Here is a 22955-nt window from a genome sequence, read left to right on the forward strand (position 1 = left end):
CAGTCATGGGCTACTGTGGCCCTTGAAGGAACAGTGTGTCTGCAAGTTTTAGCCAAAATTATCATGTGTACTTAACATTTTTTGCTGATCCATTTCAACACATGCAGTAGAGTTTAAGAGGTTTTATATATTTGCGGTTCATGATCTTGAGTTTCTGTTCATTTTTCAGTAGATTTTGAAATTCAATTAGCACGGTCGTGGAAGCACATTAATTACAATAATTTAACTTTTAGCAAAACCAGCAGCCAGAAATAATGACTGTCACAGCAGGGATGGAAAGATTTGTCACTGTAAACAAAGCTCAAAATGCTGAAATATCTCAACACAGAGTCACCAGAAAATCTTGACTGAAGGAGAAATGGTTCCACAGAGAGAAAAGCTAACTGTCTGTCTCACTCCTGAAAGCATAATCTGTTAAAAAAAAATCAAGTAATGCTGCTCAACACGTTTTAAAGAGATCTCAAGATAAAGTTAATAAAAACCTTAAGCTATAAAGAGGTCCCGTAGTTTTAAAATGTTGGTAACTGCTGCCCTAAAGCTACGCTGTTAGCATGAATATCAATTAGCAAACCCTGGAAACCTGCTCGAGTTCTGTATTAAATAGCATTGAGTCAATAGACATTTTGACATGTCACTGTAGGGAAATCACAGGTTTAAATAATAGAACTAATGATGGCTACATTTAGTGGAGTGTTGCAGTAATGTGTCCTAAAACAAGGAATTGAGTTAGCATTTTAGCACTTTTGGTTCATTTAATAAAAGGCAGTTGCTAACAAGTGGCTGAATGAAACTATGGAATATCACCACAATGAACGTGGCTTCACAGCCTTGTTGTGGTAATAACGATGAAGTCATGCAACCACGTGCATCTCATTTAAAGCCTTAAGTTAGCTTTTACCCCTGGCAATTGCATTTACCTTTCAAAGATCCTAGAAGTGGTGTTCATTTATGAAGATTCATTTAATAAACAAAAAAGTTAAAGTATTATAAAGGATTTTTTTAAAATCTGTTTTTAATATTTTATTTTATTGTATTGTTTTGATTTTAATTGGTTATATTACTTTAATACTCTTCTGGTTGTGCACTTTCACTTGTATTTTTGTGTGATGTATTTTTCTCGACATCACTGTAAATGAGAGTTAACTCTTAATGATCCATCCAGACTAAATAATGATTGAATAAACTTTTGTTTACCGCAGAGCTTATTTCCTACAATTTTCCAAAATTCAATGGCAATATCTGATAGGCTTTTTGATGAAGGAATCAGTGGGCAAAGCTAACTCTCTGGTCATCCCTGCAGCACTCTATTTAGCTAATTCAGTTATTGCACCGTGGTATGATGCATGCATAATCACTGTCATACTGTCAAGATTTATAGGGACACTTGGATAGAACAGATCCATTGTTAATGTATGTTTTCCAAACTATGACAGGTTAAAAACAAAACCCTATTTGTTGTAATGACATGTTACCATTATGTAGCATTGAGTTAAAGTGCAGGTTGAAAAGTACACAGCTGAAACAATTTTTGAGAGTTTGTTAATTGATATCACAAAGAGATGTGAAAAGAGGTCAAGGATAGCCCACCAGAGAAAAGTTCAGTCTGACAGCAGCATTGTTTGCAAAAGGTTATTATGGCATTTTATGCATATGATTTGTAGTAAATGGGATGAAACATGCAAACTACTGGTTTATTTCTTTTAGGCTTTGGCCTCAGTGCCTCGTTCCGCTGCTCCTGCATAGTTAGGATGGATAAAATGCAGGAGATAATTTCTCCTCAGGGGGATTAATAAAGCATAACTTAACTTTGTAGACAGTTGGCTGAATTTGGACATAAAAAACAAAGGCTCAGTGCCCTCAGTGCTGTATTTTTTTTTTTATAATTAAAGAGCAGGCTGATTCCCATTACAGCATCTTTTTTTTCCTCTCAAAATCATTCCACTGTAGCTTGTTCCTGCCTCACTGGTGTCATTTTAGATGTAGAAGCCCCAAGACCCCATAATCAACTCCATCAGTCAGAAGTAAAATATAAACACGAGATTCTTGGCTCAGTTTGTCTGCAGTGACTGTGAGCTGGAGAAAACCACAAACTTATTATTTATTTACAGTTTCTAAACCATTCAGTTTTTAATTAAAGCAAATTAAAGTCAAAATAGTATTGAAATTGTATATTTCAGCATGTGTTAAAAACTCAATGGAGATGATTAACTCACCAATTTGCAATGAAATTGACATTAAGCTTGTCAGCAGTACTCCCAATCTCATCAGGATGTATCTTTTCGTGTACCATAAAAAGTGTTCAGAAAGGACAACATTTAGGTCACCTGATAGAGTGTGCGACCCACACAGGCTGAGCAGCGTTCGATTCCAAACTGCGGTTGTTTGCTGCATGCCATTCGTCCGCTCTCTCACCACTTTCCTGTCTCTCTCCAGCTCATTCTAATAAGAAAAATGTTGAATAAAATGTAATGAGAAAATGTTAGAATGTTATACACAGCAGTCATTTCTTGGTCATTCAAATGCATTTTTTTTCTACCAGACGTGGGAATTTCCAATGTGACTTTTATTTTTCTTTTACCAAATCGGCACACTGCTCTGCTATGTCACAAAATTACACAGTTATTACACATTACAGTCAGAATTATTTGGCATGTTTGATATGTCTTTAAAAGAAGGTTTGCATGTGAAACATAGTACTGTACATTTTCAAGATACAATCTAAAAACAGTCTAATTTGGGGAATAATCACATATTTTCTTAAAGGTCGAGTGTGTAGGATTTAATTGCATCTAGCGGTTGAGTTGCAGAAGTGAAATTCCTCCTGTGTGCAAAGCGTGTAAGAGAACTACAGTTGCTGACACAAAAAAGCAAAAACATGAATGACTCTATCTAGAAACAGTGGTTAATTTGTCTGTTCTGGGCTACTGTAAGAACAACAGGGCGGACTCTGAGGGAGAGGACCCGCTCTGTATGTAGATATAAACAGCTCATTCTAAGGTAATAAAAACACAATTCTTAGCTGATCACAAACTAATGAAAACAGGGTTATGGATGTTTAATTTATTCCAAAAGATGTCCCTAAAGCCTACACACTAGACTTTTAAAGAATTTTAATTTATGGATGGTGAACAAGCTTTTTTTCTTTCCTTAACTCGTCAAAATATAATAGAAATACAAGCCATGTTAATGCAAATGTTTACTTTACATAGTTTACAAATATAAACAAACCTATTGAAATGTGAAAATACATGTAAACTCACATTCAGTCTTTAAGGCCAGAGCGCACTGGATGCTCATTCAATGCTCTATGAATAAGCAGCAGCACTGACACTTCACTGTGACACTGATGGGTAATGTTTACTTAGCAACACGTCTGATTCATATATGTGGATACTGGCCAGTTGTGCTGCAAGTATTTTTATTTCCAATATTCTGTCCAAATATATATATTCTTTGCACACACTAACCTTGCAGTCACACTTCTGAGCTTTGTTAACTGGCCTTTCCTCATCCACTTCTTAGCTTCCTGTAGCCAAACTCTCAATAAAACCTGTATGATGTCATTTTGCCCCGAGGTGCGTAACAGTCACTACAGGTCCACTAACCTTCCAACATCCATTTGAGTTCTGCTATGACTCTAAAAATCAAACCCGAGTTTGAAGTAGTCATGGACCTGCATTTGCAAAAGCGTAGCTCATATGCTTCCAGTGCGTTTCTGCCTTTATACTGTCTGTTCTTATTAAAAGTTCAGTCACGTCAATGAACCATCATGTAAACACATCCAGTGGGGGCAAAAAAGAGATGGGGCCATACTGCCTCCTCAAGTGATATTCAAACACAGCAAGAATTATTTTCATGTGTGTTATACGTCTTTGGAAATGTATAACTACAATGATTTAATGGTATATAGACAACATGAGGCAATAGAAGACATTTTCCTTTCACAGCTCACACAGGTTATTTCTTGCAAACTCATTCTCAAATTAGTTTATCCCTTTTCCAAAAAAAACTTCAATATACTTCTCTTTACCTACATCCCTGCAGCTTCGTAATTTTCACAAGAAAATGAGGCAGAAGAGGGAAAAAAAATCATTAACATCAGCAAAAGCTATTTCAGGCTGAGAGAATGGCTCAATGTGCTGCTCAATGATCGGAGCAGCCAGCAGGCTTTACAGCCTCCCGTGTGTCCATCCCCTTCCTCCGCATCTCCGCTCTCACAACATCTAAAGCACATGATGGGCAAGGAGCACTAAAAACGAACCTCCTAAGGATGAGAAAAAAGTGAGAGGGTATGACAGCAGTAAATTGGCTATTTCCTCCCCTGAGCCTTACTCCAGACTTTCCCTGCATGCTGAGCAATTTGAATTGTGCTGTAATTGCTCATGTTGCTTTTCTCATGCTTGCCTTTTCTACAATAGAATTTGATCTCATTACTTTTGCCCATGGTTGAATTCTCAGTCACTCACCCTGGTTGGAATAATACTAAGTGGCGTGTTAACAAAAGGAGCAGAGCAGAGCGACTGTTGCACTCTGCTTTCTGGCGCACAAAGAGAGAAGAAGGCATAAGATGTCTCATACATAATGAGACAGCACATTGGGTGTTATCTCTTTTTAAATGCAGCTATTTCTAAAAAAAAAAAAAAAAGTTTTTCTTTTTCAATGGTACAAAGCAGTTTAAAGTATGGTGCAGTTTCTTATTAGCTTGTTGTAAAGTGGATTATCTTACTCAACCATAGTATGAAGCAGGGAGAGGAAGAGCCAAAGGGGCCAACAGAGAAACGGATGTGACATGAGTCATGAAATAGAAATCAAAAGCCGCGCTCCGGCCTGGTTGCAGTGGAGAGTAGACTGGGTATGGTTTTTGAGTGTGTACAGTGGATGTGGCCTTGGGCGATGTGCTTCTTGTTAAAAGAGGGGATGTACTTTGAGTGTGAAGCAGGCTCTAGATAGAGTATTTGCCCAGACAGCATTTCTAAATTCACCCGTGCACTCATATATCTGCTCACGTTGTTCCCTGCGTTTCATAGGAGAGGACTCATGGCAGATACTGCAGGACTACTGATATCTTTTAACTCTTGAGGAGGCAGTGATAGGGGAAACTGAAAATTTTAAATAAAGTCAGCGTATTTTTAAAAAATTAAAAAAAAGATATGCATTTCTTCCTCGCAAATGTCCTCTGCGGCTCGTTGTGAGTGCTGTGATGGATTTGAAAGTGGTAGCAAGAGTGTAAAATATGAGCGGAGAGTGAGACGAAGGCTTCAGAAACTCCAGCACTCCCAGTCCAGGATGAGTGTAGGCAGCAGCAGTAATGTGAAGACGGGTACCGCTCGGCTAGCTGCTCCCCGTTTGCTCCCTCTAGCCCCCGATTCAGTGTTAGAGTCCTTCTCGTGAAACGGTGGGATGACGTTGAATTCCTCGCTTTCTTCCTCCTCCTGCTCCTCTTCATCGCTGCCCTCCATCTGTAAAAGGGGGGAAAGAGCAATTCTTCCAATTAACTGAGGTGGTCGAGCGTGGAGGGAGGAGAAAGTCCACATCAACACAGAATTTAAAGCTACATAATGCTGCAGCCAAAACAACCAGTATGCGATTATCTTAAGAGTTTGAACAAGACTGTGGACCAACTGACAGAAGAAATCTGTGCATCACTTGTGCCACATGTAGCTCTTTGATAACTTGAAAGTGTGTTGTTGGAATGAATCCTTTGAAACCTAGATCAACATCATTCTTTTGCTGCATTGCCTTTTGCAAGCTGTTCAACCCTTTGAAACTTGTCTGATTTCTTTCATAATCAAAAAGGAGAAGGCAGTGAGCAATTTGGTGAGAAATGTCCCATAAATTTCAAGAGATTCAAGACAGTTAACAAGAATATGACTGTTTGAAAAAAAATTGAAAAATGTCCAGAAAACTATATTAATAATTAGGATGATTACATATTTAAAATGATGTTACAAAAAAAAATATTTTTTCAATTTTCCTAATTTTTTGTGTCATTTCTCTCTTTTTCTTCTTTTTTTGGAGGGGAGGAGGACTTGTTTTCAGGTAATATTTTATTAGTAACCAATTTGGTTTGATTTCTCAGGTGTCAAAGGGTTAAATCCAAAAATACTGCACAATTCTAAAGACATAAGAAAACCTCAATTCTTAGAGTTCATCCCTGTTAGGTTTTGTTTAAATTTCTGCAGCATCTGGAAGTGTATTAAGGGTCCAAACTTACAGGCCTCCTCATGAATGACATTATAACAGTAAAATAAGGTATTATCAGGGCAAGTACATGATACCTTACTTACATTTCTTATATACTATCATGCAGAAATCTATAAAAGCAATCATGTATCATCATGGCTGGAAAACAATAAGCATTGTTTTGGCAGAAATCCCAGATCTAGGCCTACATCAACAGCGAAATCTGATGATTGCTTGGCTCAAAACCAATCTGTCCACTAAAATAAGTATCGAAGGTTTGATGCTGAAAGAAATACAAACACAAACACAATGTGAAGACAGTTCCAGTGTGCATCAAACACTCTACACGAGCACATGAAAACAGACTGCCAAGCCACATGTAGTCAAATGTATTCAAATAGGGGCCAAACCTGTGTGAGGAGGGAGACTTTACTTAATGTAAACAGGTTAGTATTTCACATCTTGATTAATTTTCTTTGATTAATTGTGATTTGAACAATGCAAAAATGTTCAGTTTTTTTAGTTTTTGTGACTATATTAAACTAATATACAAACACAAAAATGACTTTATTTTAAAAAGTACATTTAAGGATCCTTTCACTGTAAATAATCTGTTCTCAGCCCCAGGGCATCAAATATGGCAGTTTTGGTCAGTGGACCTTAGCGTCTGAGACCGATGCATAACGCTCCCTTTTGACGATGCGACAACTAACTAATGTAAACCCATCCACAGTAATGCCATAGTAGAGTATATTTTTTTTAAAAGGAAACTGTAGCATGTAATGAGCGTAAACTGTCAGACCAGGCTACTGCATTTAACAAGTTAAGAGTGACAATGTGTTGAAATAACAACCATTTTCTGAATTACATTTCTTATCCTGGAATTGTCCTTCATTGTCTTTAAAGTGTCACCCAGCAAAAATCTTCCACCAGCTCTTCAGGGCAGAAGAATAACAATGGAAAGGAAACACTGACAGCAAAATGTCGCAGAAAACAGTCAACAAATTCCTTTTCAACAATGTAGTCCCACTGGGATGAGTCCATTGTAACATTGTGTAAAAATGAAAACTCATAAAACATGTTCAACCCATCTCTGTGGTCTACTGGGTAACATAGCTCACACAGCCAATGGAGGTCAGACAGTGAAACATCAATATTACATTTAGTTAGCCTTCTTTTTCAATTTAAAATTCAGCTGAAGTTACTTACGCAAATAAGGAAAAATGCAAAAACTTGTGTTGACAGAGTACTAGTTTACAGAACTTATTGCAGTTTCCAGTTTGATTTGAGATAGTATCATAAATCAACAATCTCTCACTGATGAAGGGTTTTTATTCCACATATTCATCCCATTAACTGCTGTGAAGCAGCTCTCCATACAGTGAAGCCTCCACTTAAACACAGACAGAGAGGGAGTGGAGTGAAGGTGCACTAAGCTGAAACTTCAGGTTGCACTGCCATCAAAACTAGTGAAGAGCACTTGTTGCTCCTCCCATTACTGTCACAGCTCAGCAATCCATTTTTCAGTATCTACTTTTAATGTTTAATCTTTCTGTGGGCAATTGAATTTGAGTTTTTTTCCCCTCAAATCTAATTTAAAGCCTTATAACTTCATATAAAACAGATTTATTAGAAGAGACATTCAGTCCTTTGCTGGCATTAGATTGCATCATCTCATCTTCACTGTAATTAGTAAACTCAAATGCATAATCTTTAAATACAATGTATGTGTAAAATGCAGCCCCACCAGTGGCAGGATGTCGGTGCTGTAAGGGATTGTGGGATCGCATAGGAGGAAGAGGAAATGCAGAATGAGGAGGATAAAAATGGAGAGAAAATGGGGAATATAGAGCAGATGGGTGTGCATACATGAATATAAACAGTAAGAGTCTAATACTGCAAACACCTACAGCTAATCCTCAGCCACAATGAGAGGTAGGGGTAACGGAGGGAGGAGGGAGCTGCTGGGCCTGACTCACTGCCTGGTGATACTTTAGGTGTTAGCACCTGATAGACAGTCAACTATTTGAATTCGGCTCGTAGCAAGTGTTGAACACTAGCATATGGTGAGACAGTGAAGAAATAGAGAACGCTTACACTGTTGAATTCAGGGAGAGTGTTAACACTGACGTGGACCCTCTCCTGGTAGACGTGCGGGGAGGGCTGAGAAGCTGGCACCGGAGTGTTTTCCACAGGAGGAGGTGCGGAGATTCCCATGGAGCTGATGGCATTGCCTGAAACAGAATCAGCAGGGGTCATCTTCATTAGGTTCACATCGTTATTCATCCTTGAAGCATCACCAAAACATTGTCAGTGACTTTTAAAAGCATAGTTAGAGCCAAAAACTCTGTAAACACTGTGCATGACTGGGCAAAATACATTTGAATATGCTGGTTAAATCACATGGGATGGCATTATTGTTCTGGTCCAGACTGATTGCAATTTCATTGGGTACAAACATCCTTGTTCCCTCGGGATAAATTGGAATAACTTTGTTGGATGTCTGTCTTTTCATCTCGTGCCAAGGTAAACCAAATACCTGCAAAAATGATGATGTTTGTTGAAATGATGTAAATGGTGACTTTGCTTATTTTTGTTTGTAGTGTCTTATATTTGATTGAGTATTTTTAAATGTAATGTGATTTTTGAATGCTTATATTGCAAATAATTGTTAAACTGTGAGATTTATGTGTTGGACTGCAGTAAGACTGGCTGACTTCATGATGTTAGCTAAAGGGCATCCTAATAAACTTAACTAAACTAAACCAAATCAAGTCAGCTAAACTGCTGTTGTCTACCCACACACATAAAAACAATGGAGAAAATGTAATCATACAGCTCTTGGTTGCCTGAGTAGACGTTACCTATATATAATAATAATAATATAATAATAATATAATAAACTTTATTACAGACTCAATGGTCCAGATAAGAGCAAGACAATACATACAAAAGATATAAAAGACACATAGAAGTACCATACACAACATATTCACAATGCAATAAGATCACTTAAAAAAAAAAAAAAAGTAATATATATATGTTTTCAAATTTTCTTTGTTCTTTTATTCAATCTGATAAAGATCTGATGACCAAAATGTTGTTTACTTAATCAATATGTTTGCTCAAATTAAGTTTTTTGTAAGTAATAGGACAATGTCCAGGAATTCTCTCTTTTTCTCATCATATGGCTCTTAAATTCTTTTTGGAACAATCTGATCTGGAATGTGACTCTCAGAAAAAATCATTTAACTGTTTTAGTGCTTCACCTTTTCTAACTATTGAAATTTTTTTAAGACTGGTATGTGCCAGGTCATCATGGAAAGTGAATGACAATTGTAACCATTCCCAGATTTTGGTAGGTGTGAGGTGGTTTACGGTGCAGTGGAAGGGGCTTTAGCCTTGTTTTTAATTTAAATGTGACAAAACTGCCCAACTGTTCATTGTATCTGGATCAAAGCCTGTGGCGAAAATTAACCTAAAAATAAGCATGAATGTAGTTACCTGAAAATTAGGGCAGTCTATGCTGCCTTTGTTTCTCTCTATACTCAATTTGCATTGCTGTACAATCACAATTAATGTTACCTGCAACGATATTTTTGGATGAGAGGGGAACATGAACATCTAGTTGGTTATTGTTAGTCGTCTACACTTACAGACTCATTTCAATTAAAACAACCTGACTGCTCTCCCATCAGTGCTTCTTGAGCTGGATCCTTTGATGCTCTTTCCACCCCTGCTGGTTTGGCAGCAATTCAACAAGAAGCCACTTTATGTTTATCACATTTGGGGAAAGGACTCCACAGAACTTGGAAATGGCATTCGCATTTGGCAGCCAACCAAACACAAGGGAGACTGTCTCTTGCCATTTACTTATTTATAAGAAAAACATCGTGGTTCAGTGGTTTGCCCTCTCAATCGTCAATTATGACCTACCTCATCTGAATTCTGCATTAATGCACATTATAAAATGCTCCGTTTGAGAAGCATCTCAAGATCAATTTAGTCTGGACTCAGATTAGACAGTTAAATGGTTACATTTCCTCTGACATTAGCGTGACACAGGGAGAACTGACAGTTATTATAGATGAGTTACTTAAAGGTCTAATGTGAAAGACTTAGATGTATAAGCTGATACAATGTATAATATACAAAGTATGTTTACTTTAGTGTAAAATCCCCTGAAAATATAAATCATTGTATTTTCATGTCCTTAAAATGAGCTGTTTATACATGGAGAGCTGGTCCAATTTCACCGGCATGTTTCCACAGAATCCCAGAATGGACAAATCTAATACTGGCTCTGGATGGGGCTATTCATGTTTCCAGATGTTCACTTTTCTGTGTTTTTGTGTGGGGTATCATATTTAGCATCCTCTCTACAATGAGAGCATCTGAAAAAATTATATATATATATATATATATATATATATATATATATATATTTTTTTTATTTATTTATTTTTTTTTTTTTACATGAAACTGCTTTATTAGTTGTTTTTATTGGTTTAAATCACTGGGTCTGTTTGTTTTGAAGAGGAAGAGACCTCCACGGATAAATTGGCTCCCTGTTAAAATCTCCTGAACATCTTAATCTTAAATTATCAAAGAAAAAAAGTGTGAAAAAAAAGCAGTTTCTAAACTACCGGCACCTCTCTGACATACCAAACAGCATTGGAGAAAAAATTTTCAACATGAAACAGCTTTATCGTTTTTACCAGTTTTAATCACTGGGTCTGTTTATTGTGGAGAGGTAGAAGCCTTTGCGGATAATTCAGCTTCCAGTAAAAATGTCCCTAACAATAACTACTGCAGGAATTCTAACTGGGAGATGTTTCCGCTGGTTGCAATCTGCAATCCTCACTGCTAGGTGCCACTAAACCTCCCTAAACCTCCCTGATCCTTTAAATAAATTGTTTATTTTGGCTCATTTCATAAAAAAAAACCAACAACTAAAGAATGAAAACTTCACAAGCACAACACTACATGCTCCATCATCTTCACTGCAGTTTAAACATCCAGGAAGTTGTGAATTTTACCTTTATGTGACCCATGTGGCTGTATGTGACCAAGCAGATACACAGCAGTGTATCTGCTTGGTATCCAGCCTCTATCCTGAAAGCTGCACATATTTTATGCAGGGAACTCCCAGAACTTTAACTCCCTTATTACTATTACTTACGCCTTTGTGACTTGCTATAGACATGCAGCCCTGCAGGACATATCATACTGCATGCGGTAACCTCTTGACATTTTACTCACGCAGACATATATTGTTGTTGAACAAGTGCAGGATGCGCTGACAGCCCTGCCATTCGTTCCCGCTGCCGTCACACGTGCACCACTGGGACACTTCTGTGCTGCTGTTGCTTACATAGTTGGGAGTCATGATGGTACCTGGTTATAGAAAGAGGACAAAAGTCATATTACAGGTGTGACTTAACCTTTTGAAGAAATATTTCCCTAAGGCAGGGGGTTTTCATTTTCAGCACACACCTCTATGGAAGCTACGATGCAGTCTAAGAACAATATTGGTGCCCTGGGGAGCCAGTGTGACCAGTTCCTGATATTGATAATTGCAGGTACACAAAATTACTTTTTGAAAAATACATTGTGGAATACAGAGGGAAATAGTAATACCTGGATCATTTTGTAGAGCTGTAGGAAATGCAATTTTTAAATCAAGTTTTTGAAAGTGATGCTGACAGGATCGCCCGAGCAGCAGCTTTTTGAACTTGACCATTTATGGACCCTTGTAGAGCTATTTTGTGCAACAAAATTAATATAAAAATGAGCCAAATATCACCTTTAGACACCTACTGGTGATTTTCAAAGTCTTTTCAGCAGCTCTCTGTCTATTTTTTCCCTGAATAATCTCCCCTTTCAGCCTCTTTAATTTCTTTTTCCTCCCTCTCACCTATGAGTCCAGCATAGGCCTTCAGGCACATGGCTCTGCTGTCTCGCACACAGCCAGAGGCAGACTGAGGGGAGGGCTGGCAGTTGTGTTGGAAATCAGCGAACCGGGATCTGAAACACACACACACAAATACAACCCACACACACAGAGGAGAAAACTGCTTTTCATCCGTCAGCACAGTGAAACAGAGTGCGCATTTAAAGTGTTTTGACAATTTCATTTTGGGATTTCGGGGTCGAGCTAACAAAAACAACACAAACAACAACATCGTGTAAGAGCACAAAACACAAAACGGAGAATTAGATCGCTGCAAACTTGTATTAAAACCATGTGTTGTTTTAATAACCCTCTGACCCAATACCTACGTCTCTTCTTCTCTGTAAACCTAATCAAAAACTTTCTTTTATAACATTAACAGTCACATATACAGTAGCTAACTTGTTTGCAATGATTAGTAATGAGGTTGGGGATAATATGATCAGTACTGACAGTGCAAGCTCATCTCAGAGGTTTACAAACCATAGATTTTATAAGTAGATACAACTATTTCAATAAACCAGCACACACAATCTATGACATCCTCTCATCTGTAGCAGATTCACAATACTGTACTGAACATTTCTTTTTCCCCATGTTTTGCAGAAGAAACACATGGTAGCCATACATGTGGGAAAGAAAAAGTTCATGTCAGCCACAGTTAATGCTCCTCTCTTCTCTTGTTTAAAATCTATTTCTTGCTACAAAGGAGGGGGGGGCATTACCTTCTCTGTTTCAAATAACTCTAAGTCTTACCTTTTTCTTTTATCATAAATAACCTTTGTAACATTTACACAGACTAAAATTAGCCTCACCTAAGCCATTATAATCATACTGATGAGCAGGGCCGTCGCCACTAAAAGCAAACTGCTCTGAGACCCCCCATCCCTCTTTTCTGTCTAAAAAGCATTAATCCTTCTTAAGGTGTTGTGGGTCCAAAGACCTGCTTGTATTCCACGACCATCACTGAGGAAAGGATAACTTCAACATTTTTTTTTTTACTTAATTGTTTTTACTAAATTAATTGATGTAAGTTCAAATAGGCAAAAGGCCAGACATCCTCCACCGAATCAATCTGGTCTCACTCCAGACTCATCAAAAACTAATGCTTGCTTACTGGCCCTTGGCATCAGATATGATGCATAGAGGCACCCTTGAGCGGCAGTATGAGACATATTTGCCAGGTGATAACAACATGGTGTTATAGTATTTGTAGCATATTACGGCAGTGATATGTCATGTGATATTACACTATGACAATTGTGTTTATTTTAAGCAGAACCACTGGGGTTGTTTTTTTAACCCTAACCTAACCTACTTACATGACCATGTGCTTTTGTTGCTTTAGGAAATAAACCTAAAATTGAACTAATTTCAGAGTTAATTTTGAAAAGACACTGTAAGCATTTAACAAGCAGTATTCCTTGTTTAGCTTGAAAACACTATTGTGTATCACGTTGCTAGCAGGTTAATACCCATATATGTGTGTGTGCCATTAGTGTACAGGATTAGAGATAAAACAATAATTGTCAAAAACTCAACAATATGCCTGTAATGCTGCCATTTTTGTGAACTGCATTAGGGATGTAAAGAGTCATTCTTGGTTAAGCTTATGTTACATTATCATACAACTTGGTGTTTATAATGGCCACAGCTACGCATGGTAATACTGATCCAACTCACACTCTCTAAACTCATCAGTTTATCACCTAAACAGGTTAATTTCATTTACAGTCATCAATGCCAATTGTGTGATGTTAATTGCCTACGCAATTAACATCACACATTTGGATTTATTTAGAATCTGTTCATTTGCTTTTAACTTTACATTGTTTGATTGCTGTGCACACATTTTAGCATTGTAGGGTTAGAATTGTTAGGTATTAATACTTTTCTGTCTTTGTTAAGTTACTATGATGATACGGCCCCTTCCTGGTGAAGCGAAAGGTGTGGCTGAGGGCAGAGGATTCTTAAATCCTGGAGCTAATTCATTGGACCAAACCATCTGCTGCCATGTGAATTGAAGGTAGGGGGGTGTTTGGGTTTACTTAGTTCTGCCTTGTATTTATTTATAGCTGGTGTTCATCTTAGTTAGCCCATTGTGTGTTATTTGCTTTGGCTACGCCACTATATATTATCCCTCTTGTGTCATTGTGACAGGTCAGTTTATTCAGTTAATACCCTGTTTAGTCGTCATCTTGAGTATAGCTGTGTTACATTGACCTCTTTTATAGACCTAGTTCTTCAAATTTTGGTTCATATTATTTCTTGCTTTTTGGGGGGGTAAATAAAAACCCATTTTTTTGTCTACAAGTCTTGTGTCCTCATTGCATCACTGCTTGGTCCCTAATGGTGCATTACACACACTGAAAACTCTACATTCCTTCTGTTCCTTATTGTGCTGAAGCTCTCATTAAGGACACTGAATGTACTGCGTAATCACCAATCAACCGCCTTACCTACACAGCTCGTCTCTGGAGCAGTAGTTCTGCAGGCTGAGGCAGTTGGGCTTGCCTACTCTTTCCTCCCCTCTCCCGTTCTCCTCATATGAACATGACGGGACGATGGTTTTCCTCCGGCGCTCCCCACACAGAGTGTCAGAGCAGGGACAGAAGAGCAGAGCGAAGCTGTACTCCTCTGGCACGCGCTCCAGGAAGCGCCGCAGGGCTTTGTGGCATTTCTGGCGGTTACAGCTGTTGTCAGAGGCTGTTGCTCGCTTGGTGCAGGCTACAACATATTCTGACCGCAGGGAGCCACATTTCTCATACAGGCCACAGTCCTGCGCTGCCTTCAAACACTGGTTTTGGCCATCCATAGAAAGAGAGGAAGCTGGGGGTCATCGGGAAGAAAACAATGCAACACATCAGGAAATAAAATCATGCGATATATTGATTTGGGTGCCAAACTTTTAAATATTTGTGATAAAAGCTGTACCTGACATAATGGAGGCCATTCGGGACATCTCAATGTTTCTCACCAGATTTAACTCCAGTTCTTCATATGGAGACACTTCATACTCATCATATGCTGGAACAACAGTGTAGAACATTATCACATGTATATCAAATTTAAAAAGCACCCCACACACAGATATCATTGCTTAAACCCACCAGCAAACCTCACAGTCCAGTAGACCCTGAGGCAGTGTTCCTCCCTGCGAGAGCCTCGCTGACACTTGCAAACTTGAAGGGGGCGGTAATGCTGCAAGGAGTTCTGCGCCTCCAGGCACTCCAAGCGGGCATCTGCACCGAGAGGCGACACGGCCTCCTCGGCCGCGCAGTACTCCAGCAATCGATAGAGCACCATGCAGGACTGCTCCTGGATGCAGCCCTGCTCCACCACCAGACAGTCTAGGGATGCAGATGCTGACACACTACCTGGAGGAGAGGGTGATATCGTCAGTGTATGTATTGTGTAAAACAGCTAGGTTTATGGTCCATTCATGAAGTATTAGTGCTTAAGCTAAATAGGCTGTAATTAAGACAGCAGAGCGAGGTGAGTGCACTCCACAGACCCTCCACTGCACTACGGGTTACTATCATATCCAACGAGGAGGATTAAAATGAAAGCACACAAGTGTAATAGAGTACCATCATGGGCAAAAACCTTAGTGTTCCTCATAGAAACACAGTCTCTTGGATTATTTAACAACATTACAGGGTTGTGTTTTGGTTGTAATGATTCATAGTTGTTTCTTCATTTTCTCGTGGAACTCCTAATTGACAGCTTATGTTTTTATGTACACATTTTTACAGCACAAATTGTGTTTTTATTAATGCACCTCCTATCTTTTCGTCAAAGCGTCTTAACCCCTTGAAACTTGGATCGACATCAGTTTTCTTGTGCTGTGTTAAGATGCCTTTTACAAGCTAGACAAACCTTGAAACCTCAGTAAATTGATTTGATTTCTTTCTAAAACTTGAGAGAAAAGGCAATGAGCATCTTGGCAAGAAATGTCCTGCAAATTGTAAGAAATCAGTAAAAGGTGGCAAGAAAATGACCTGAAAGTTAGTTTAAAAACAGACTGAAAATTTAAAGTTCTCTGGAAAAATGTCCAGAAAACAACATGTATAATTATGTACATATAAAATGTACTATTGTACTGTGGTGTGAAGAAAGTTACAGTGCAGACATTTGTTCTAGCAATTAACAGATATTTCATTATTTTGCAAGTCACGAGCAAGTCTTTGCACTTAAGTCCCAAGTCCTCAACTTTGAGTTTTTTAGTCCTAAGTCCTAAATTTTTAGTTTTTTAGTTCATAATGTGCCCTTAACCAAATGTAATGCCATTTAATAACAGCAAATCTTTTACAAGTTACAAGTCAAGTCTAAAATCAAGTTACAAGTCAAGTCTAAAGTCATCAAATTAGTGACTTGAGTCTGACTAGGGTCCAAGCTATGTGACTCGAGTCCACACCTGGTGACTGTGTTGCAAACACACCAAGAAGAGAAAATTGGCAATATTTTGTTTGGTCTATTCAAGTGTTTCTTCATCCAGTATTTGAGGCTCAGCTGCCAAACAGCTCTACTTTCAAAAGCAAGTCAAAAAAACATAACCTTAAAGACGACTAAAACAGCTATGTTGTGAACAATTAATCTGCTGAAAAAGATGCAGTTCAAAAGCCAACTCTCAAGTCTCAGATGCTTCTTGGATCTTCCTTCAAATACTTGAACTACCAACAAGGGAGCATTTCCAAAATAATTTGGCTTAAAAATAAAGTGTGGAGTTCATTTACTCTTGCCATACTGGGATCCAAACTAATAGCTAACTGAAAAGTAGTAAACATGCATTCAACAATCTAAAAACCTGTGACATGCTGTTGAAAATCATTGGCAGCAAAGCCAAATATACAGGAAACAGCATGCCAAAACAAAAACACTGGTGTGGTGCTTAGGCATTTGACATGTGAGATACTATCTTCAGTACAGATGGATGTCTTGTACAAAAGCACTGCTGTTATTATTGTAAAAGGACACATGAACAGCTGGGGGCCAACCCTTTTGCAGCAGGGTGCCTCTTTACTTGGAACAAGCTTTTCACCAATGTCAGACACCGTCTCCCTACATCTAATGCCAAAGATAAAACCACTTCATCGAGCACAGCTCATCTTGTTTTTTCCCACCAAACCAACTGATACTTTTGCTTCCATCTGGATATTTCATTCAGACAGTGACTCAACTCAAATGTCCACTCGGAGGATGTCTCCACCCTGAAGTTTCTTTGGACAAACAGTCTGTTCCACCTAAAAATGTGCTGCTTTAAGATACTGTAGAATCCATCAGCTGATTCTTTCCATAAGGGTTGCTGAGTACAATGCATTGTAAATCACAACCACATTTCCTCTCAAACCAATACATTATTCAGAAGAAAAACAGCCGTGTTGGTGCACAGTGATTAAGCATTAGGAGTATTTTTGATTGGCAGTGTTCAGTCTAAAATGACTGAAAGTGAAAAACTACAAATCATTTCATAATACTGATTGTTGCGCCATGAGAAACACAATGCAGCCTGGGGGCAACGAGAGAGAGAAAAAAGAAAGCTGTCTTCATAAAAATGCCTTCTGATGGAGCATTTCAGGAAATTAATTTTCTCAAATGTGACACATAATTGTCCTCACAAATTACACTTTATACACAGCCATTTCAGAGAAGGAAAAATAGCTTGGGTAGGCAATATGCATATCCTTTTTCTGCTTTATCTTGCTAATTCGCTACATCCTGTCACTTTTTTAAGTGCACAAAAGGAACAGACCTTTAAGAACATGTTGTGCAAGGAGAAATAATGGAGGAAATGTTCTTGTTTGAACTTATCTGTACCTATTGTACCCTCCAACACGTGGACTTATGCTTCAGTGCATTAACATATACATCATGCACACACACATACAGACAGCATTGTGCGAGATCGGTCACACACTTCGATTAAGCTCCTGCTGACTGGCGGCACAAAGCGCGGCTACAATCCAATTCTGCTGCTGCATGTTTTGCAATCTCAGGCGCCACATGAGGTCCATGTCTCACTTTGGCATGAGACATATCATAAACAGAGGCTCCGCTTCATCGCCGCTGCAGGAAACCTGCCAATGCTACCGCAGTGACTCCATGGGGAGGTGGGGAAGAAAAAACACAAGGAATACACGGGGCAATGAGTCACACTCACAGTCACACATCCACAGGGTATATGTACAGGTGATGATTACCTGCCTATCTGCGGATCATGGCACCTTGATAATTATACGGATGTAATAAATTCTGCCATGTTTAGCTGCAGTTTAAGCAGGCTTTATGTAATCTCCTGTTTGAGCAGTGAATAGCTTATTCATTATTCCCTCTCAGTGTTTGCTCCCTCTGGCTTTCCATTGATAAAGAGAGACTATCAGCAATTTTAGTTTCCGAGAGCAGGCACAGATAGCAAAAACCTTATAAAGTACAGAGCTGCTCTGTTCAATCTAGTCCAGTAGACAGGTCATAATAATTTGAATAACTTGAACATTATTCAGCATCATGCTGATAAAGAAGCGATGTGCTCACATTATACTGTTTGACATGCAGCAAATTCTCTTAAGTAAAAGTCTGGGTTAAGGGAATTGTTGGTCGGGGAAGTGTGTGTTTTAAAGAAAATGCTGAGAGAAAAATGAATTACTGTGAGCCATAATACACACTATTGATTTCTCACTGGGGTGATTAATAGAACTTGTGAAGCAAAGCTGATGAAGGTTAACGCCACAAACTGTGCGCACACCAACACTCACGGGGAGTGAATTGGTTTCGGTGAAGATTTCTCTTCCGTTATTTCAAATGTGTGGGATGGGCAGCAGAGCGTCCAGATTGTTGGGCGGTAATTTGACTTGTGAGCAGAGCGTGGCAGGAGAGTGCGACTCTGATGTGAAATGTGTTCACGGGGATCCTAACAGAAGGGGACATCTTGGAAGGAAGTTGAGGGCTCAAGGAGGTAACGGCAGCAAGGCGTCAAGATGGAGCAAAAGTGAGAGTTACTACTTGCACTCATTTATCACAACAGTCGAACCAGTGGGCACTGCATTTATGTTACTATGTTTGCTTGCACATGAATGTTCCACATAAAGGCAGGCTGTGGTCTTTAGGTGGAATTTAGTGAAATATGGTGGCAATCAGACGCTTAACCTGTGAATTATTTATTTAAACTGCAGCTGAAGTGAAAAGTTAAAAGAAAATCAATTAAGACAATTGTTCCGGCCTCTCTTTCGGATTCAGGTCAGACTTAAGTTAAAAAAATAAGCAGTTTGAAGATGACAACTTGGTTTTGAGACTTTTTGATGGGCATACACTACAGTATTTTCTGATATTTTACATACCCAACAATTAATTTATTGATTAAAAAATGTATAAAAGTTGGTGTTCACCAGAAGTTTTGAGCATCTAAATCTTAACTTCTAACTTCTTTATGCACCAATTAATGCCTTTTCAGAATCCATTTGAGGTGTAAAAGTCTTTAATTTTGACAGTGCCAGACCTTGCATATTCAACCCTCCAGGCAAGCAACATTTGGCTGCTATAATCAGCAGTGCCTAAAGATTAGAGTCAGTTCAGTATTGGACCAAATGGCTTTCCTTCTGACTTATGAGGCTGAGCAATTTTTTTTTCATAGAATATCATGATGTCACTGTGAAGCTGACCTTTGACCTTTTAGATATAAAATGTCATTGCTTCAATATTTTATCCTATTAGACATCTGAGTGAAATGTAGTCAAAATGTTCACATGAATTATTGAGTTATGGCCAAAAACATGTTTTGTGAGGTCACAGTGACTACTAAAATCCAGTCAGTTCATCCTTGAGTCCAAGTGGAAATTTTTGCCAAATCTGAAGAAATTTCCTCAAGGTGAGCTTTTGATATTGCATTCACGAGAATTAAGCAGATTGATGGATAGACGGATGGACGGACAGAATGAAGGACAAACTGAAAATATTATTCCTGCAGCTACAGCTACAGCCAGCGCGTAGGCATAATAAAAGTCCTTTGCCACTTTCATGGTTCTGTTGGGGGGGGACATGTCTTTAAATATAAAGGGACACATGTCTCCTGCATCACCACTCAAAATCTACACCTAGATGACCAGCACATAGATGTAATGTTATCTTGACTGATGTAAATTCATGTAAATATATTAATATCCTCAATAAATTGTGCAGTTAATGGACTGTTAATTTAAAAGCTAATGGACCTTACGGGACTACACTGGAAAGCATTTGACTGAATAAATGGGAGCGAGTAAGCTGCAGGACAATAGAGCATGTTTGTTAAGTCAAAACAATGGCTTTCCTGCCATAGTGCCAATTTTCATTTTGATTTATGCAACTACATTCAAATATACGTATATATATAAATTTATTAAAAAATGGACACAGCAGATGGCAAATGAAAGGTCTTTGTAAACATTTGCAACAGCAACTAGTAGATTAGGTCCAAGTCTAAAAATAAACAAAGCACAAATCTGACAAAGTGACTGACCCCATCTGGTTCCCAAAATTAAAATGCCTTCATTTCACACACAGAACAGTTTGATTAAAAACACAGCACCATCTTGTGCCGTTATCAAGGATCTCTGTGCTGATTCAGGGTTTGCAATGACATTTAAGTTTTCTGATTCTGACTGAATTACAATGTGTGTGACAGCAAACTTCCTCTCCTGTGTTGGTTTATGTACCAGTGGTCAGAGGTATTTCCTCCGGACGGACACAGCTGGTTCATCAGTGCTGACTTAAGTCTGTGTGGGCTCTTATTGACACAGTCATTTCTGCTGAGCTCTATGTTTGGCACTTTCCACCAATCGGCTCATCGTTTTCTAACATTAAACTTTCTATTCACATCAAACATATGCTTAACAGTTTGCACATATTGTCTTTGTTGGGAGGAGAATTGCAGGCACTGCCCTGGGCAACCTCAGTCCAACAGCTCTCTTTTAAAGAAAGAGGATCATTTTGGTTTCATTTACTGTTCACTGTGGTAACTGCCAGTGAGTTTCCTCTTCACATGCTGATTCAAGGCAAATGGCTTTTTTTCAGTCATGTTCAGCATTGTAGAGGAAATTTACATATGAACAGAAAACGTACAAAGTAGCAATTTACAGCTCAGCTTTGTATATATTAAAGGGACAGGTCACCCCCAAAATTTAAAAATACCAGCCCACTGCCATTCCAAACTATAAGTGGTAAAATATCACTACTTTGACAGTGCTTTTGGCGTAACATTGCTCTGCCAAAAGCCACATTTTAAGTCCATGTGAAACTCCCACTGGACGGTGTCAAGAGAGAATGCGACCAACAAAACCGGTCATGGTGATATACGCTGGCGGACAGACGGACAGCATCTGTTGTGACCGCGGGAAAACATCGCAGGAGGGGTTCAAACACTGCCAGCAGCGATGTAATATAAGGAGCGAGAGGGCATCTAGGGGCAGACAGGAGGGGTGGTGGATAGGTCCACCAAACCCTGGACTTTCATGTGCTAGTCTGGTGTTCGTTTTTCTACACTTTATCATGTGCCTTTGTCCTCTTATCCTAGCCTTTCGTGCCAGCATGTGCATTTGTTGACATCCCGGTGTTGGTTGCCATGTGCAGTTGTTGCCTAAACATAACAACCTGCAGCGTAATCCATCCATGTGCTTGTGTTGACACCATAATACTGGCGTCCCAAAACGTAAAGAGAGACACAGAAGGACACCTAGAGCATAATACGTAGACATGGAAGTCCACCTCAAAGCAGCAACATGTGATGACTCAGGATGAGACGTGTTGAAAATACAATGCTACTTATCGATCTAAATTGTTTTGGGGTAAGTTGCCGAGTATCAGAGATGCACGCTTACTTCAGCAGATATGGTTGGTGGGTGAAATTAACTATCAGAAAATAGTTCCTACATGAAACTGCTCACAACAAGGTCTGTGGATATCTCCAACACTCGGCAACTCACACCAAAACAATCTAGATTAATAAATAGCACTACCGGAAAAAGGAAAATATGTACTGTTTATTTGTGGGTGAACTGTCCCTAAACCCAAATTTGAACTTGCTCTGTGTTGTCGTTACTTGTATTTTTTATACATGTTTCTTAATTCTCCTAGTTGTAATGACCTCTGAGCTCATCTTCTTCTCTCAACTTTTTTCCCTCCTCTAGCAAACCTCTGACCTATGCCCTTGGTAATCTCATTTTTGCAACTTTCCTTCCACCTCAATCCCTCCATGATGTTATACTTGATGCATGTTATTATTTTTTGCCTCCAATTTTTCTCCAAATCATCCCTCATCCCTCCACACTGCATTTATTTATTCCGCATCTTTCCACTAGGGACTCCTGTGGCTTTTTTCACATCAGGACAACACTGATGGCAGCAATAACATGTCACGCCAAACAGTCTCACTCAGTACTCAGCACAATAAAAACGCATTATCTGTACAAAGTCCACTTCAAATAACAACTTGATTTCAATACTCACAAAAGGCTGCAATTTCATTTAACCGTACAACACCAGCTGAGAGAGATGCCTTTCTGGCTTTTTTCTAAAACTGTAAATGTAACAAAATATTACACCTTGATCCCAAAATTGCCCAAAATTGCTTTGCGAGCATGGACAACTTGCACCTTTGTTTGCTCCTCCATTTGTGGAAGCTAACAAGAATGTATCTGTGTGTGACTGGGGCACTGAAAAGTGCAGCACAGTTGCACTTGCTTTAATCGTTTTTTATGCACACACCCTGCAGAGACGACTCCAGCGCCAGAGTCATGTGCAGTGCTGTGTAGCCTTCAGCAAGATGCACGCTTGCAGTGAGAAATAATCG

General features: G+C 38.9%; 1 protein-coding gene across 1 annotated transcript; it reads right to left on the bottom strand.

Moving 5' to 3' along the window:
• Positions 1–2545: 2545 nt before the first annotated feature.
• Positions 2546–15678, bottom strand: LOC121952774 (GDNF family receptor alpha-4-like). Its single transcript, XM_042499601.1, has 8 exons — positions 15651–15678; positions 15247–15513; positions 15071–15163; positions 14596–14965; positions 12101–12210; positions 11446–11580; positions 8281–8417; positions 2546–5459 (listed from the first exon to the last, which is right to left on the bottom strand). Exons 1-8 carry the CDS (start codon positions 15676–15678, stop codon positions 5259–5261), a joined length of 1341 nt encoding a protein of 446 aa, XP_042355535.1. The 3' UTR covers positions 2546–5258.
• Between the last annotated feature and the right edge of the window lie 7277 nt (positions 15679–22955).

This window comes from Plectropomus leopardus, chromosome 13 (assembly GCF_008729295.1).
Source record: "Plectropomus leopardus isolate mb chromosome 13, YSFRI_Pleo_2.0, whole genome shotgun sequence".
NCBI classification, from domain to species: Eukaryota; Metazoa; Chordata; class Actinopteri; order Perciformes; family Serranidae; genus Plectropomus; species Plectropomus leopardus.